Below are 18,461 nucleotides of genomic sequence, written 5' to 3'. Positions count from 1 at the left end.
TTGCACAAAATTAGATGGAGACGTCAAACAACGTCACTGGACTTTGTTTGGAAGTACTCGACATTCAAAATCAAAGGTCAGTTTATAACATTGAAATTGTTCGTTTTACTTTTGACATTTTGATAAAAAAAACACAGTAAATTGGGTGCACAAACAAATGTGCTAATCTACGGAGAAAAAATTCAATGGCCAAAAGAAAGAGCGAGGCATAAATGCGGGAAATTTAACTGGTGGATGTTCTTACAGAATTCCTTTTTCTGTTCCAGACTCCTGAGGGCGCTCAGACAGTTACACTTGTCGTCCAGAAATGCAGTTGAGCCGGGTGGGTACGGTGTGGGCGTGTACTTGTTGTGTTTGTCATGTCAGCATGTGTATGGAGTGTCGGAAGAATCAGAAGGTGGACTCTTGGCGCTGGCTTTTTTTGGCCCTTCTAGTTCTACCTATTCACATAACTTCAAAAATTTAGTTTTGCAAAATTCTTATTTTTAAAGTTTGTTTAAAATTAAATATTTTCAGCTCATAATCATATTTTTCCAGGACTTGAAATTGAAATTCAATGACAATGAGAGGGCAAGGCAATTTTTATTTTGCTAAAAAATAGCTTTGGGCCGGGCTTTGTTTGGTCTGATTCTGAATCCGTTTCAAAACATTAATTTTGCATTAAGCTAGATACATTGATACTCCTCTAACTTGAAGAACTATATGATGAGTTTTGTTCCGCAATCAGGCTATCGTCTCTATTTTTATGAAGAAAACCATGCGCTACTACTACTCAAAAAAAGAGATTTATACATTGGTGGGTGCGGTGCTGTCATACTCCTACTACTAGTACTAGGGCCCAATTTCATAGAGCTGCTTACTTAAGCACAAAATTTTGCTTAAGCGAAAATATCCTTGTTAGTTATAGTAAAATCAGATTACCGGCCAAGACTCCACTCAATTGTTATGCTAAGTAAACAACAGCTAAATACCAGTCACAAGCAATGTATATGGCATGAAATTTTGGCCAGTAACATGTTCAAAATAATTATGCTATTTTCGTGCTTAAGCAAATTTTCTGCTTAATTTAAGCAGCCTTATGAAATTGGCCCCTGAACTATGAGGTTCGTTCGGCGATCGTCTCCGGAGATGACAGCCGAACGAACCTCATAGTTCTAGGAGAGTTCTAGGAGTAGTGCTGTTACAAACCTCACCTGATTTTTGTTTAAAAGCCAATTATAATTAATGTGCCATTCTTGTTTTCTTTAAAAGGGAAGTAGTCAACTTTAAAAGCTCAGGATTTCTTCCAGCAGTAATCATTTAAAAGTTGAAAATATCATCTTTTAAATCACACAAAAAGCTGACACTTGTGCGTAGACAAGGATGGTTTTATTGATGAAGCAGCCGTTTTGTCTCGATGACATCAGAGCTGCAGAGCAGCGTATCAAGGGAATCACCAACTTCACCCCTGTCATGACATCACGCCGAATGGACGCCAAAGCGGGGACAAATCTATTCTTCAAATGTGAACTGTTTCAACGGACGGGGTCATTCAAGGTATAAATTTATGTGTCTGTGAATGTTCTGCTGAAAAAGTCTACTTTGACTACAGAGGGCTTGAGATTCTGCAAAACGCATGGATTTGTATGATAATATTTCAATATGGGATGCAGGGCTCAAATTTAACACTTGACTGCAGGCAGTGATTTTAGCATTGGGCCAGGACACGCCCGATGGTCTTGTGTTTGTGTTCGAATGTTGACTTTTAGTCTGATAAGTTTAAATCTGATGATTGTTGCAAAGCATTTTAATACCCATGGTACAACTGAGATCAATCTTATCTTAGTGCTTTTTCAAATCCAAAAAGTTTGATTGATTAAACTGTGTAGGAAAGTTTTCTTCTCATTTCAATGCTGGTCTTGCACACAAAATTTTGGTCCAGTGATATCTTTGAGCTACCAGCCCTGGGGTCTTGAGTGTGGTCTTTTTTTATTCAAAATTCAAGCAGCTAAGAAGCTGAATTGCTAAGAAACTGATCTTGCACACAAAATTTTGGTCCAGTGATCTCTTTGAGCTACCAGCCCTGGGGTCTTGAGTGTAGTCTTTTCTTCCAAATTCAAGCAGCTAAGAAGCTGAATTGCTAAGAAACTGTTGAACCGCAGTAAGGTACAAGGCTCCTTTGGCAGCAGCCACATCAAACCATAATGACAACACTGAGCACTGCAAGAGATCGAAAGTGTTTGATTTTGCAGAAGGAGGAAAATCAGAGGGCCTTTTGCAATGGAGAGAGTCAACGCAGAACTCTACTCACGTCAAGGCCAAATGAGAGTGAGTCGGTGAGTCATGACTCTCATGACTACATCGTAAAAGAAAACTGATGTAGCATTTGTTTCAAGAGCAGGTTTTTAATAAACCATAGAAAAATAATAATAATTTAACTTTATATCAATTACCCTTTTGGTTCGCTTATTGTATCTTCTTTATTGTAGTTCCGTGGAGCTGTAAACTTCTTATCTAAACTCAAGGAAGAATCGAAAGGCAAATCCCTACCCTGTGTTACGACCCACAGTAGTGGAAACTTTGCCCAGGGACTCGCTTTAGCAGCTCAAATACTCGGCTTCAAGGCATATGTGGTCATGCCAGATGTGGCCCCAAAGTGCAAGCAGGACGCAGTGAAGGACTACGGAGCAGAACTTGTACTGTGCCAATCTACTGAACAGGTGAGTAATTTGATAACACTGGCTCAACAATTGATGTGTTGAGAAGTAATAATTACGCAGCCTTCCCCTCCTCCAAAAACTCATCGTTGAGTTACTTTTAAAAACAAAAAGTGTTAAATCTTTAACAGAATACAGGAGTTAATTGCTTCTTGTACCCCAAAATATGCATAAAATAATTGGTCATCAAAAGTGCAAATAACACCCTTGTTGCACAAATTAGTATGCTTTCAGATGCATAAAAAATGTTTTAATATTTGAGTATCGCTATTTGAAATTACCTTTTTTTCAAAAATTTCAGAGGGAGCCGTTTCTCACAATGGTAGTTATACTATCAACAGCTCTGCATTGCTCATTACCAATTAAGTTGAGCAATTACCAATAGTGTCCAGTGCCTTTAAATAGAACATTGCCAGTGGATCACTGTTGAATGGGTGCTGTCTAATGTTTGATGAGACACCAAATTTACAATGATAAATTCTATCTGTAAATGAACACAACAGTTGTTTTGATTTGTTACAGGTATCTCATTGTTTTGTTTGTGCAGTTTCTTTACATTCTGATTTTAGTTGTAAACTCTGTTTCCGACGTTTCAGGGTCGAATCGATGCTAAGGATGCTGTTGTTAAAGAGAAGGGTGCTTTGTATATATCCACCTCACAGGACCATGACATCATGGCAGGGCAGGCAACTATATGTACAGAGCTTTTGCAACAGGTAATGGAAAGGGCTACACAGCTTAAAGTTACTAGACACATTTGTTACTTGTCAAAGACCAGTCTTCTCACTTGGTGTATCTCAACATATGGAATAACAAACCTGTGAAAAATAAAACTCAAGTGGTCGTCGGAGTTGCAAGAGAACAATGGAAGAAAAAAACACCCTTGTCGCACAAATTGTGTGCTTTCAGATGCTTGAATTCGTGACCTCAGCTGAGATCTCGATTTCAATTTCAAATATTTTAGTGAGAAATAACTTCTTTCTCAAAAAATACGTTACTTCAGAGGGAGCCATTTCTCACAATGTTTAAAACTATCAACAGCTCTCCATTGCTTGTTATCAAGTAAGTTTTTATGCTAACAATTATTTTTGGTAATTACCAATAGTGTCCAGTGCCTTAAAACCTCTCCGAAATGATGCTCTCTGTTTCCATCATTTAACTTTGAAGTAATGTGGTGATGGAACAATATATTTGTGGTTATCACCCAAAATTTGAATCTGAGAAATGTTTCTGTCAGATACATTTCTCAGATTGTGTATTCCAAGTACAGATCTTTTATCCTGCGCTGACATAACCACTTCAAATTTTGGTGATATCTCAAAAACACGACCAAGATTAAAAAACTTTGCCTTGAAAGAAAATGGATTTCATCTTTGATGGAATTCTCATTTGGCAGCTATAGGGCACTTCCTGTGGAAATTGATAAAGTCTATGAGAAGCTTTTTCACCAACACCAAGACAAGGGGTGGATTTCCACAAAGAGTTAAGACTAGTCTTATTTTGAGTTAATAGGACAAGTAACTCGTCCTAACTTAGGACTAGCCTTAAGATTTTGATAGCTCCCAGGAATAGTCCTAACTCATTGTGAAATCGACACCAGGGCATTAAAGGTCATGGTCATGATCTGTTGTCTCTGTGTTTTTCCAGCCTGAAGGCTCATTTTGATTCAATCTTTCAGACAGACAACAAACTTGATGCCATAGTTGTACCTGTGGGTGGAGGTGGGATGCTAGCTGGAGCTCTTGTAGCAGCAAAGGTATAGTTCTTTAAATAATTATCTATTTAAAATATGTGCAAGTATCCACTCTGAAAGTGTTGAAGGAGCCTACATGAACATAATTAATAGTTTTTTTAACAACAACTTAATTAAACACAAGATGTGATGATAAGATTTTGTGTATACTGTCTGTCCTTGCTGTCCAGTGTCTTTGTTTTCGTTTGTCCTAGGTTCATGTTACGATACCTTGGTTGTACCATACTGTAACTACACGCGTACCATGATTATCCATTCCAAATTATCAAGTTTTGTAATTTCCTAAATAATGTTCTGTTAATTTTCCTTTTTGTTATCAACTCTCAATATGTATTTATGGCTGCATAGCAAACAAATTTTTTCAAAACAGTTTAATTACAAACAATCATTGTGTTATTTTTGCTGTTTGCACTATACCTTTCACCGTACCTTAATTTCAATAATCAATATTGTTATTGTTATAAACTAAAACCTATTAATTTACATTATAAAGGGTCCAGGCTCTGTACAAGCCTAGGCTTTTTCCTGGTGCCCTCCTCTTATCACTCGTTGTTCTTATTTCTTGTATGTTTCATGATTATTTATTGTGATATTTGGAAATAATAAAACAAACAAACAAACAAAATGTTTGTCCATGGGTTTAGGGAACATTAGCATCTCTCTTTTAACCTTTTACCTAAATATTGTCACATCAGAAAGTATGGTTCTGTATCAATAGACTAAAACAAGTATGTTGCACTTGTTGCAAATGGTTTCTTTTGGTAGGGTGTAAAGATAAGTGTTTACCCCCCCCCCCAAATGAAAATGACTAGTTAGTCTTTGACTTAGGCTTTGGCTCCTGCTCCAGCCTGGATTTTGAAGTCTCTTTTACTCCATAATGAGCCGAGAAAGTTTACAGGAATGTTATTGGTACTACATGTATGACCAGGGCACTAATGTAAAGTACACAGTGATACGGTTATTGTAAAATGCGCTAAATAAGAACTTATCAATAAAAACCACAAGGGAAACTGACTGGGTAAATTTTGAAATGATTTTGGGGTTGAACAAAGAATTGACTAGAGTGGGATTTGAACCAACGACCTCCGGATTAATTGACTAGAGTTGGATTCGAACCAACGACCTCCGGCACGTTAATCCGGAGGTCGTTGGTTCGAATCCCACTCTTGTCAATTCTTTGTTCAACCCCAAAATCATAAATAAGAACTTGTTATTATTATTAATATTATTCACGAAAACTGTTTCTTGCACTTGTTTGGATTTTTACAGAGCTTGTGCCCGGGCATCAGAGTAATTGCAGCCGAACCTGAACTAGCCAATGATTGCTACCAGTCGTTTGTGGCTAAGAAACACATCAGGCAAAGTCATTTCCCCAGCACAGTCGCAGACGGTCTACGCATATCCGTCGGCAACGTAGCCTGGCCAATCATAAGAGATCTGGTTGATGATGTCATCACAGTGACGGAGGATGAGATCAAGGTTGTTGGAATAAAACAAAACAAAAACAAAATTGTTGTTTGATTATAACTCTCCAATGCTTAAAAAACAAATTCAATGTACAACTTTTGCAAGTATTGTTTGAAGCTTTACATGGTGTGGATAGATAGGAAGAAACTTATATTGTAGTTAACCATGTTGGTGTAAATCTCGTTTGAGGGAGTGTTGGCTCTGAGAAGCAAGAGCCAGTGTGGTCTTGACATTTCAAACAGTATGCTCGTCTTCAGGCAAGCATTGAAATATGCAAACATTTTTTGGACAGTCTGAACTTTCACTTTGTTGATGACACCTCACCATGCAATGCCTAAAAAATAATATTTCCCAACATGATGACCCAATGTTTCTTGAAGTGAGAGTCATAGATTGGTATTTACTCCATAAATCATGACCACAAAAACTTAGTTGGGGGTAAAAGCACTGCAGCTGTTGAAAGTACAAACTTTTTTGAAAAAAGGATTCCCTTAATATTTATTCAGCAATTTAGATATCAAGGGTTGGTTATTGTTGGGGTATGCTGGGGCCAGAGAAGCAGTTGTTGCCCGCTGTCACCTCGCAAATCTGGATGGAATCAATTTTTTCGTGAAAATACTGTCACCATTTTTTGCTGGGAACACTGTATTGAACTGAAACTTTCAAATGTGACTTTTATGATATGTTTCTTTATAATTCTGTTTATAAATCAGCATAATACGTTGACCAAAACCAATCTATGACCCTACCATTAAAAAAAACAAGATAAGTTTAAATAATTTCTAATTTCTTGATGTATGTTCCCTCCTTTCATTTCCCAGGAAGGTACAAGGCTCGTCTGGAAGAACATGAAGCTGTGCATCGAGCCTTCAGCGGGAGTAGGTGTGGCTGCCGTAATGTCTGAGAATTTTAAATCCAAGTATGGCGATTTGAAGAATGTTGGAGTCATTCTGTGTGGAGGAAATTATGACATTGACGCAGTTAAAACCTGGATCTAGGTTAACATACTCAACCTATTGGTTTTTTGAATTTATGACATTACTAACTCGGCAAGCTATAGCTTGAGTAAGGGGGGGGGGGGGGTCATGGATTCCACACCAGCAGTTATGTGTCTTATTGATGATTTCTCAAAAAGTATGATCTCTTAAGAAGTTCTGATTTTTCTACACCTAAAAGTTGGGAAAAAGTATGAATTCTTAAGACCACTCCCCCCGGCCCATGGATTCAGTATTATTATGACAATTTCAGGTATGGTAAAACATTTGTTTGCTGAAATGGAATACAATAACTATGAGGGACAAATGAAGAGACGATGAACACAGGTGTTTCATATAACACAAGTCTACTTTGGTGACCTCATGATCCGCAATGCGCTCTTGGGGAATCTGCATAACACTACACCGAGCATATTTCGCAATCCAACAATACATTTGGAAAGAGCTTCAGTTCATCATGTGCCCTTTTTTTCAGCTTTCTATAATCTTTCACAATTATTATTGGTACTATGAAAAAAGGAATTTAGCATGTTTGTTATGATAAAAACTTACTTGGTAATGAGCAATGGAGAGCTAATGATAGTATAAAACACTGTGAGAAACGGCTCCCTCTGATGAAGTAACGTTGTTTTTGAGAAGGAAGTAATTTCTCACTAAAATATTTGAATTGAATTCGAGACCTCAGTTTAGGTCTCGAATGCACTGCGTCTGAAAAGCTTGTGCAACAAAGGGTGTTTTTCTTCTGAATACTGAAGTGAGGATCTTTGAGTGGCAACTGACACATTTTTTGTAGTATTTGCTACAAGTTTACAAGAGGAATCATTCACTAGCCTGCATTTAAAGGTGCACAAAAAGTTTGTGCAGTTAATTCTTCAGCACTTAGTATTCACTTATATTACAACTCAATATTTTGGGCGGGACAAGCATTTGGTATATTTTTAAAGCATTTAAATTGGACTTGTATGAGATAAATGAATGTTATTTGTAAATAAATATATTTTTTGAGTATGTAGGGTTGAGAAAATTGACTGTATTGGTAATTGATTCGCAGCTGAATGAGAGAATATGTTAAATATGACATGAAAGAATTTATATTTTTCTTTTTAATTCACAGCCGAGGCTTAGAGTAATTTTTTAACTCGGATTTTACATTATAACACTATATATTTTTATCATAGACACATGTTTATTCTCCATTTATTATAGGCCCTATTTGTGAACTTAAATTGTAAACTATTCTTTGTATGGTCTGGAATAAACAATGATCACTAGTAAACTTTATTTTTTCACTTAAAATGTACTTCAATGGTGTGTTTTATAATGGCTCTGAAAAGTACCGGTACAGCAGCCATGTCAAGGAATAGGTCTTGGAGGTTAGTACATTAATATGCTAACCTCTGAGACCTTGTAATTAAACAAACCCTGTTCATGCCCTGTTTTAAAATTCCTATGTATATCCATTCCCATCAAGAAACAGGTCCTGGAAATTAGTCGGCCTACATAAATAATACTGACACCTGCAGGGGTGGGTTTCACAAAGAGGTAAGACTAGTCTTATCTTGAGTTAGGACAAGATACTAGTCCTAACTTAGGATGAGCCATACGTTTTGTATATCTCCTAGTAGGTCCTAACTCTTTGTGAAATCGACCCAATCTAGAGAGAAATTCATGCCTAAGTTCTGTTTTCAAATTCCTATTTAAAGGCAGTGGACACTAATTGGTAATTACTCAAAATAATTATTAGCATTAAACCTCACTTGGTAAAGAGTAATGGGGAGAGGTTGGCAGTCTAAAACATTGTGAGAAACGGCTCCCTCTGAAGTGGAGTAGTTTTCGAGATAGAAGTAATTTTCCACGAATTTGATTTCGAGACCTTAAGTTTAGAACTTGAGGTCTCGAAATCAACCATCTAAACGCACACAACTTCGTGTGACTAGGGTGTTTTCTTCTTTCATTATTATCTCGCAACTTTGATGACCGATTGAGCTCAAATTTTCACAGGTTAGTTATTTTATGCATATGTTGAGATACACAAACTGTGAAGGCTAGTCTTTGACAATTACCAATAGTGTCCACTGCCTTTAAATCTCAATGTCAAGAAACAGGTCTCAGGAGGTTAGTACATTAATATACTAACCTCTGAGACATATACTAACCTCTGAGACCTTGTAGTTAAAAAAAACCTTCACTGACTAATAAACATTTGTTTTCAAACTCCTATATAAATCCAAATGTCAAGAAACAGGTCCTGGAGGTTACTACACAAATATACTAACCTCTGAGAATCCTGTTTTTTTTATCATTGGGAAGACATTACATGCTAAGCAAATTTGTGTGCTTAGCAGTTCTATGAAATTAGGCCCAGGTCCCAGAGGTTAAGGCCTCTACTTTGCCTTTAAAAGAAATGTGAAAAGTATGGGACATTTTTCCAGCTCCATATCTGAACACCCCTTCTTTCCCCAAGCTGTGTAGTTTTCCTATAAACCCTTCCTCTTTGTCGCAGTGTGCAAGACAGGTTAATACATTAATATAGGCCTACTTTGCCCTAAAAAGAAATGTGAAAAGTAAATAATATTGGAAATTTCCAGCTCCATTTCTGATACCCTTCTTGCCCTGAACTGTGTAGTTTTCCTATAAACCCTTCCTCCCTTCTGCAGTGTGCAAGACAGGTTAATACATTAATATAGGCCTACTTTGCCCTAAAAAGGAATGTGAAAAGTAAATAATATGGGGCATTTCCAGCTCCATTTCTGATACCCTCCCCTGAGCTGTGTAGTTTTCCTATAAACCCTTCCTCCCTTCTGCAGTGTGCAAGACAGGTTAATACATTAATATAGGCCTACTTTGCCCTAAAAAGGAATGTGAAAAGTAAATAATATGGGGCATTTCCAGCTCCATTTCTGATACCCTCCCCTGAGCTGTGTAGTTCCTATAAACCCTTCCTCCCTCCATACCACAGTCTGCAAGACATACCGCCCCCTTTTCATGAGAGTTGCGATCCGCCCACATTGGAAAAGAGCACCAATTGTTCGAATCCCAGACTTCTCCTCTTACAATTGATTAAGGCGAACAAAACAGAGCCAGCCTCGTTGTTGATTTAGAATGCAGAAAGCATGAAAGCAAGCGTCAATAGCTGATATTTTCTATTTTGTAAGACTGTTTTTCCCCCTCACAAGATGACAAATATGATTCCTGGGCCAGGAATGGGAGGTGTGTATCCTGGCATTGAGGACGAGTGGAAAACACAGGCATTTAGAAACAAAGTCGTCGCTCAGATGTAAGTAAAATTTTTGTTGTGTCTGTCGCGCTGTGTCTGGTATTTCGTAGTTAATTGCACACAGCCACAGATTGTTCTTCTCTACCTACACGATCTCATCATTCACTCCTCTCATATAACTTCTCAAGATTACTCAAAATTGAAAAATGGATCAGAGAATTGAACTTCAACATCAAGATAGAAATACATTAATGACCTCGTGTGTTGATAACGTTCTCACTCATCAGAGTCAGACTGCAGACTGTATCAAATTCATACATTTATTAAATTCAATTTGAAAAATGAAAACAAATAAAAAAATAGGCCTAAAGATTGTTTTAATTTACATTTTATTGTTATTATGATATTAATTTAATATAATAAAAGTTAGAACCAAACCAGAAATTTACTAGATCAAGGTCTCCCTATGCTACTCCTAGAACTATTTTGGTCAAATTGTCTCACTGATGTGTCAGTGACAGCTAGTAGAGTTGTCTGACCAGTTGAGTTGTCTGAGTGAATGTCTGTCACTTCGCACCCAAATCACTTCGTACCCAAGTCACTTCAGATCCAAGCCACTTGCTTCGTACCCAAGTCACGTCATACGCTAGTTGCGATAACGTAACCCTCCTGCCGACGGCGGAGCCGGAGGGTTACTAGTCGCTTCAATCGAAAAACTGCGAAATGTTTTAGTCAACAGATTTGCTCCTTTTTTTACCACTTTAAAAAATAATGACACAAATTCTATGAACACGAATGTAATCCTCAATGTCTAATGAATAAGATTCAAAAACACAATTGAGAAAATATTTTGAAAAAAAAAGACAAAAACTTACCAGATTCCTGGAGCGAAACAGTCACAAATTTCCCAGGTTCTATTTTTGAACCTGTCGCTGGTTACCATGCGCAGCCCCAAGCGCTGAACCCAACCGCAGGTACCAGCCGACCGAGCCGCAGCCGAGTTTGACTTAACCATTCTGTAAAAGGGGTGTTACAAGGGGTGCTGCAGTGCGGCAGTGCTTTAAGTGAGTGAACAGCGGGCATAGTAAACGGACAGCGCACACGCACTGCCGCGCTGCCTTATAACACGCCTTTTACAGAATGGTTTAGTCTAACAGCAATGAACATCGGGAAGTCACAAAATGGCGAAGCGACAGGTTCAAAATAGAACCTGGGACTGTTTCGCTCCGGGATCTGGTAAGTTTTTGTACTTTAGTTCAAAATACTTTCTCAATAGTGTGTTGAATGTTATTCATTAGATATTGAGGATTAAGGTCGTGTTCTTAGAATTTAAGTCATGATTTTCGAAAGGGGAAAAAATTTAGCAAATCTGTTGACTAGCTGTTGAAATTGTACGTGTTTGACCATTTCGCCGTTTTTCGATTGAAGCGACTCGTAACCCTACGGCTCCGCCGTCGGCAGGAGGGTTACGTTATCGCAACTAGTCATACGCGTATGAATTAGGTATGGTTGCTGAAACATTGAAACCAACCTTCGTTTTTTTTTTATCAAACCAAAGTTGGGAATTTGGGTTTTTTCATCGAAAAACATTCCCTTTTTTTTTGTTTTTTAGGAGAGTTTTTTTAAACAGCAATCGTAGTAATTTACGGAGGAAACGCTTTTGTTAAATGGGCCCCCAATGCATGCCATTCTCCGTAGGACCAGTCAAAAACAGAGTCCAAGAGAAAAAATCATGTCAAAGTGACGAACATTTCAGCAATAATAACAATAACTGGACACTTTCTTTTACAAAGTTAGTGAGGAGCTTTTATTCTGATCTCTGCAAGTTGTTTTTAATTACCGTGAAATATAATCGATGTCAAAATGTCCACATGAAAGAAAATAATGAAGGCCGGTCACATCTGTCAGAGCCTGACATTTGAGTTTAATGAGTGAGTTTGTGTGGTTTTTTTCCCAGTGAGGATGAGGTTCATAAAGCCGGCAATCCAACTGCCAAGTCCAGCATTGAGATGGAGAATCATGTGTTCCAGAAAGCTAAGAACAGGGTGAGTGAGATACTGTGGTTTATATTAAACAGTTTGTTCCCACAAAAGGTATTCAGTTTCTGTTTTATTTCCACAATTTGCACTAGATGTTTGTTTTTTTTGAGCCAGAAGTGTATAAATAGTACAATTGTTGCCATCAAGCAAAATGAGTCGTTTGTCGGCAGGTCATTTAAAAAAAATGTTCATTTGAAAAAAGCATAAGCTATGCTTTTAAATGATATAGGCCCTAGACCTTGCATTGATGTCATCAAGCCACCATCTTAGAGGTAAAACAATGACATAACAATCACAACGCACAGATTTATAGGCGCTGCACACTGGATTGGCCAATGATCAACCTTCTTTTGACCTCTAAGTGAGGGCGCCCTACTCAAATGACATCATGTGCATAAGGTCTATTGATACAGCTTTTGGTTCAAAAAGTGTGAAAGTAGAAACACCAAGAGATATATTAGACAATAAAACTGGGATATATAAAGGAGTTAAAAGTTGAGTTGTTATTTCAGCTAGCCTTGCTCAAGGCAGTCGAATTATTCACTCCGAAAAAAGACCGCCGCTATAAAAAACCACCCGTATACACTGTGCGTAATGTGTGCAACCACATCGCACAACATGATTCCCCCCGTACACTAGCCGCTTGCGGAGGCCGTAGGCCGACAGCCTTGTAGGGAGTGTTGAAGCCACTGACTTATAACTATAAGCTCGAAAGAAGAGTTCCCGCCGTCAACTCATTACCAAAATGCCTGCGAAAGACGAGACCCCATTGGTCAGTGGCGTAAGTCGTGTTGGCGGAAGTCGCACCACCACGGACGCTCAGCAAGCATGATAGGGTCCAAAGGTCGTGAAGTTACAGACCCGACAAAGCTGTCAGCCTACGGCCTCCGCATGCAGATAAGTGGTTTGACTGCGGATGACTTGTGCACAGTAGTCATACGACAGTGTTGAGCGATGTGACAGTGTATACGGTTGGGTCATACGGTGTGATTACACACACACAGTATACGGGTGGGTTTACAAAGTCGTCTTTTTGGAGTGAATAATGCGACTGCCTTGAGCAAGGCTATATTTAAGCTGGCCCATTCCACATAATAGCACGGAGACTGCACTATGGAAGTTAAATCCAAAGCACCCAAACCATGAATTTTCCACCACCAGCCATACAAACAGAAGATACCCATGACGCAAAAAAAATGCTAGCCTCTAAGTTCTGTGTCGCAGTCTCTTGCACTCTGTGGCAGGGCTGTATGCTTCGTTTTTGAAAGGGCAAGGGCACGAGGCATTTTCTTCTTGGTATCAGGCACCCTTTATGATGAAATTGCGAATTTGTACTGGAGCATTTCAAGGGCACCAAGGCAATGTCCAGGGGACACGGAGGCAATCCTTCGTTGCCTCCGTGAAGTATCAGGCCTGCTGTGGTACCAGTGTATAGGAGTACCAGTGTAGAGGAGGGTTACACAAAAAGTGTGCCACTTGTTGCAGGCCTTCCGCACCCACAGCAATTGTTGTGATGCCCTACAATTATGACAATATATTCTTTGCTGTGGTGCCCTCTGCAAGGTTCCAATACAACTTACACACAATGGGTGCGTTCGTTTAGCTTCCCTGGGTCGACCCCGCGGTGCTCACTCGGGTGAACCCCTGACAAGAGCTAATCGAACGATCACACTCGCCCTCTCGTGGTGACGGCATGCACCACAGGTCACCCCAAAGTGACCCACTCCACAAGCAGGGCACTGGGGGCTGACCTGGCTGAGCCCCGTCAAAGATATTCAAACGTACCGGGGCAGACCGGGGTCGACCCAGGGAAGCTAAACGAACGCACCCATACTACATTTTGCCCAAATGAAGAGCCCCTTCAATCGAGCAAAGTTCAAGTTATTATGGGGGATCTGGAACACGACAGGCCCGGTTTTCATGAGGGAATCTTAACTGTCTTTGTGATTAAACCCTCCTGGAGGCAAATAAAAATTTCTACTTGCCACCAAAAAAAATAATTCTTCAAATTTGTTGATTAATGTTTTATGCCTTAATTCAACTTCCTATGTATTTTAAACCAAGCCTTATAGCCTACACCATACATGTACATACATACAACAAGCGTGTGATATAATACATGTGATATGTACTCTGCCTCTTGAAACAATTCATAATCTGCTGATAAATCTCCCGGCAACCAAACTGAAATTTTTCACTTACATTTATAAATCTCTCTTGTAATGAAGTCATCGCATTACAACCAATGTCAACTTTACACCGTACACAGTAGTTGCAATAATAACAATGCCATTCATGTATTGTGTGATCTGTCACTGTTCAGTGTACAATTGTTAAAAGAGGATGTACGATACAGTTTTCTACTATACATACAAGAGTTGACATTCTCTGTTGTGAAAGTTAATTTTTCCGTCATGAAACCTTTAAAGGGAAGATGTGACACTGAAATGTTCACACACTTCTGAGTAAAGCCCTGTTCATTCTTCACGGGAAAGCAAATGTATTAAATGTATAACACAACGGAAACCATCAGGTTCAAGCTGTTTTCTAAATTGGGACGTGAAGAAGTCCACTTTTCTTTTGTGTTTCGCATAAAGTATGAACCTGGCTTAATGTAGTACACAGCACACAATGTATACGATTTTAACTGGACTACATGGGGTGTTCGTATTTTAGAACTGCAATTTGACCAAAATTCCTGCACAGTAGGCCCTATATTTTAGTAATTGCTTCAAGTCAAGTTGAGGAAAACTGCCATGGATTTTGTCAGTATTATTATTATTATTATTTCATATTTTCTTGAAAGACGTGGTCTAACTACCAAATGAAGAAATAATTACAAGCAAACATATACACACATTCTCAAATATGCATCTCTGTGGCGACATCTTTTGTTCTTTCCATTGTCCCTGTACTTAAGATTTTCCCGTACACTTTGTACACAACATTTCTTGTGGAGCACCGCTGGTCTTTAGAAATTCCATGCGGAGTACTTTTTATTTTCCCTTTTTTGTGTTTTGTCCTTGGGCTTCAGAAGGTGCTGAGTTTGAGACCATAATCTTTTTAAAGGATTTGGGTACCTTTTCAAAATGTCCATAGATTTACATTAAACTTACAGGGTTTGAAGATAATGATAGTGGAAAGCTTCCCTTCAAATATTACTTACTGAGGTGCGGTAGTTTTTGAGAAATGAGTAAAACAATGCCATGAAAATACATTAGTAAATGACTAAAATAATTTTCGTCTCATGAGACAAAAATTATTTTCCTGACATTGTTTGACTCATTTCCCAAAAACTACAGCACCTCAGCACGTAATATTTTCAGGGAAGCTTTCTACTATCATTATCTTCAAACTGTGTAAGTTTAGTGTAAATCTGTGGACATTGTGTTTTTTGTCTTACAAAAGTTACATAGACCCTTTAATAATGAGTTGTTGTTCTGAAGAGAACGGTTGGTTATCGGGCTTGGAACCACACACAGGCCATGTCCATTGTTGCCCAGGTCTCGACCTTAAACAATTTACCACTTTTGATTTTCTAATGGATGGAAGTGCCATTAATTCCAGCACAGAAAATGTCAAATCTTTATCTGCCTTTTGGACACCCTGTTTTTTAAATTTGGGCTCCCTGTTTTATCTGTCATAATAAACACATAATGTACAATTACCTAATAATATATTTATGTATTGTAATAAGTGAACAATGCGACACCTATTTTTTAAGTCTCCAGCAAATTTGTACACTCTTTTACCAAATACTAGGGCCTATGCTCTTCTAAAAATGCTTTGTCTTGAACTCCCTTTTTTTTTACCGGAATAGGGTTACCAGTATTACATTTTACATTTGCCTAAACTGTTCCTTTAATACCATGAAGACCTCATGATATTTTACTGAACTTGGTTCAGGAAGAGGCAGTACTTCCTGCTTGTATTTTTAGTTGTTCTCATATTATGTTTAGTGCCTTACTGCACAGCGTACGTATGTAAAGATACACTAGCGGAAATTATTGTACACGTACATGGAATTTATTTGAGAGGGCAAAGATGTCTGGCAGTCGTGGATTTGATTAAGACAATATCACTGTTTTAGTTGGTGATCATCGCTCTAGCTGTAACCTTACATCAAATATACAATGCGTATTAAAAGGGTTCATGAAATTCTGAGACTTTATTTGTTTTGAGTGTGGGGGTTGGTAATAGCGTAGTACTTTAAATTTTATTCTGGAATATTTTTGAGAAGGTAAGATGTCTGGCAGTCTTGGTTTTTTATTAAGACAAATTGATATCATTGTTCTGTTTTCGTTTGTGATCATCGTTCGTGCTTTAACGTGACTTTAAGTATACAGTGGGTATTAAAAGAGTTCATGAAATTCTGAGACTTTGTTTTGATGAGTGTGGGGGGGGGGGGGGGGGTTGTAATAGCGTAGAACTTTAATTTTTTTACATTATTTTTTATTATTTTACTCTAGGATGAGTATCTAGCGCTGGTTGCTCGATTGATGATCCACATGCGTGATACAAGTAAGTAACAATTTGTATAGAAAGGTTTGCGGTAACACCTTGTAATGATGATCTCTAAATGAGTTTGGGGTGGAGCTGAAAAGAACCATTGGTTTCAACTCAACGTTTCAATCAGTATGCTCTGATCGTCTTAATTTTTTTAAGTTACAATTATCAACTAGTTTTTATGCCAACAATTATTTTGAGTGATTACCAATAGTGTCTAATGCCTGTTAGCCTAGCTCCTTATAACCTACCAGTCCAAAGTTTGAACTGTTTTTACATTTTCTTGTAGATGCCAGAAAGGAAGGAGGATCCGGCAAAATGCAACAACAAATAGGAGGTGGCGTGCAGGGTAAGACAAGCTGCCTAATCATACCAGTATAACGCCTTTTTAGCCTACAACACCAATGTGTGATAAGCTTCGTGCTTTCCTGAGTCCTGCAGGGAAAAGCAGGCATATTACTGTATACTCGGTACTTTTATGAGTCCTGTGAAAAATCACATGCATATTACTCTGGTGGGATGCCTGTTTTTTTTTTCTCCATCTACTACATGTATATTGTAGAATTTGTCTTCCTCCTCAAGCTTTATGAGCGCCTTCTTAATAATAGTAATATAGAAAACTAAGTATAGCGCCAGTATTTGCCTAAACATGCCAGGCAGAAAACAGCGCTATACTAAGTGTTCTATATAATTATTATTATTGCTCTATGTTGTTTTCTTTTACCTTTTTCAGATCCAATGGCAGCTCTACAGGGTTTGACCTCCATATCAATGACGGGGTCAAGGTCAGGTCAGCAGGGCACGCCACCCCCAGGTCCACAGCAGATGGGACAGATGATGGGTGGCAGGCAACAGCACAACATTTCTGGTAAGGTTGCTGTAGCTGGTAGGCATGCAGGTTTACCTGGTAGGCATGCAGCGATACAGTCAGATAAAACTAATGATGGGGAAGCAGCCGCTAGACCTCTTGAGCAAGTTGGAGTGCCCACATTTAGTCGGCCCATGGTTGACCACTGACAAGCAATGTATATACACAGTGACGCACTCACTCGAACGACTCCGGTACCACAGTATGCAACACTCCATCTAGACGTCCGCCTTTTCGCTATAGTGTCACTGGTTCCCTTCTGGGCTTTACATATGGGACAACAGAAGGAACCATGGTCTCGAGGCTGGTTCCCTAGGCTTTAGTTATGGTGCACACTCGTACTTGCTCCTTGTAATATGATGTCACAAGATCAGACAGCGCCCTCATTGAGGTCATAAGAGAAATCTATCATTGGGTGAAAATTGTGCATGGGTGGCAAGCATTGCATGCAAAGTGTGGACCCGAGAACACAAAGACGTCCTCGTTATTTGTTTAGTATTATATGGTAGTATAGTGAATACTTGTTACATGCCCAATATATGGCAGAGGGTGTGTCGTGTCCCCTTCCCCCCCCCCCCCCCAAACAAAAAAAGAATAATAATAATAAATAAATAAATTAATAAACTAATAGATAAAAAAAAAAAAAAATCAATATCCTCTACAAGATTTCCTAAGATTCTCAGAGCACAATAGGAGGGAATGGGTACAGCATGCCACATGTTGAGCACCAAACATGCCAAATGAATACATGTAAATAACGGTTTCCTTTTCTTTCCATTTCTGTTGTTTTCTCATCAGGTCAGTTGACGATGCAGCAACGGCAGAAACAGATTCAGTTGCAGCTTCAGAAGCAGTTATCAGGAGCGACGTCATCTCCTCAGTCACCGGCCAGCTTCATGCCTGGCACACCCCAGCAGGTG

General features: G+C 38.7%; 2 protein-coding genes across 22 annotated transcripts in view; both read left to right on the top strand.

The window, feature by feature from the left end:
- The first annotated feature begins 31 nt into the window (after nucleotides 1-31).
- Nucleotides 32-8,192, top strand: LOC139938600 (serine racemase-like). 6 transcript variants are annotated; one of them, XM_071934188.1, is made up of 8 exons: nucleotides 54-76; nucleotides 267-322; nucleotides 1,252-1,536; nucleotides 2,469-2,699; nucleotides 3,293-3,412; nucleotides 4,375-4,452; nucleotides 5,719-5,928; nucleotides 6,738-8,192. In XM_071934188.1, exons 3-8 carry the CDS (start codon nucleotides 1,363-1,365, stop codon nucleotides 6,912-6,914), a joined length of 990 nt encoding a protein of 329 aa, XP_071790289.1. In that variant the 5' UTR covers nucleotides 54-76; nucleotides 267-322; nucleotides 1,252-1,362; the 3' UTR covers nucleotides 6,915-8,192. The 6 variants fall into 6 exon arrangements, with proteins under 6 accessions (XP_071790286.1, XP_071790289.1, XP_071790290.1 ...); XM_071934185.1 differs by lacking the exon at nucleotides 267-322 and having other exon boundaries at nucleotides 32-76; XM_071934189.1 differs by lacking the exon at nucleotides 54-76 and having other exon boundaries at nucleotides 86-322; nucleotides 1,257-1,536.
- Nucleotides 8,193-10,024: 1,832 nt separating this feature from the next.
- LOC139938422 (mediator of RNA polymerase II transcription subunit 15-like) overlaps nucleotides 10,025-18,461 on the top strand; it is a 23,465-nt gene continuing 15,028 nt past the window's right edge. For 15 of the 16 annotated variants that reach the window (XM_071933934.1, XM_071933946.1, XM_071933945.1 and 12 more), the window contains exons 1-6: nucleotides 10,025-10,188; nucleotides 12,086-12,173; nucleotides 16,637-16,688; nucleotides 16,963-17,022; nucleotides 17,407-17,541; nucleotides 18,340-18,458. In XM_071933934.1, coding sequence (XP_071790035.1) covers nucleotides 10,088-10,188; nucleotides 12,086-12,173; nucleotides 16,637-16,688; nucleotides 16,963-17,022; nucleotides 17,407-17,541; nucleotides 18,340-18,458 — 555 coding nt within the window. In that variant the 5' untranslated portion in view covers nucleotides 10,025-10,087. Of the gene's footprint in view, nucleotides 10,189-12,085; nucleotides 12,174-16,196; nucleotides 16,408-16,636; nucleotides 16,689-16,962; nucleotides 17,023-17,406; nucleotides 17,542-18,339; nucleotides 18,459-18,461 lie in introns of those variants that run through there. The other variant, XM_071933947.1, reaches the window with a different exon arrangement.

The sequence above is a fragment of the Asterias amurensis genome, chromosome 6 (assembly GCF_032118995.1).
Source record: "Asterias amurensis chromosome 6, ASM3211899v1".
NCBI lineage: Eukaryota > Metazoa > Echinodermata > Asteroidea > Forcipulatida > Asteriidae > Asterias > Asterias amurensis.
Note: the sequence above shows the minus strand (reverse complement) of the source record. Positions and strands in the feature narration are given on the sequence as shown.

Bases quoted from the DNA above. Each gene is read 5' to 3' on its own strand.
- LOC139938600 (XM_071934185.1), top strand. From the start codon at position 1,363: ATGGTTTTATTGATGAAGCAGCCGTTTTGTCTCGATGACATCAGAGCT. The intron at 1,537-2,468 runs GTATAAATTTAT...TCTTTATTGTAG, and splicing joins AACGGACGGGGTCATTCAAG to TTCCGTGGAGCTGTAAACTT. The intron at 2,700-3,292 runs GTGAGTAATTTG...CCGACGTTTCAG, and splicing joins TGTGCCAATCTACTGAACAG to GGTCGAATCGATGCTAAGGA.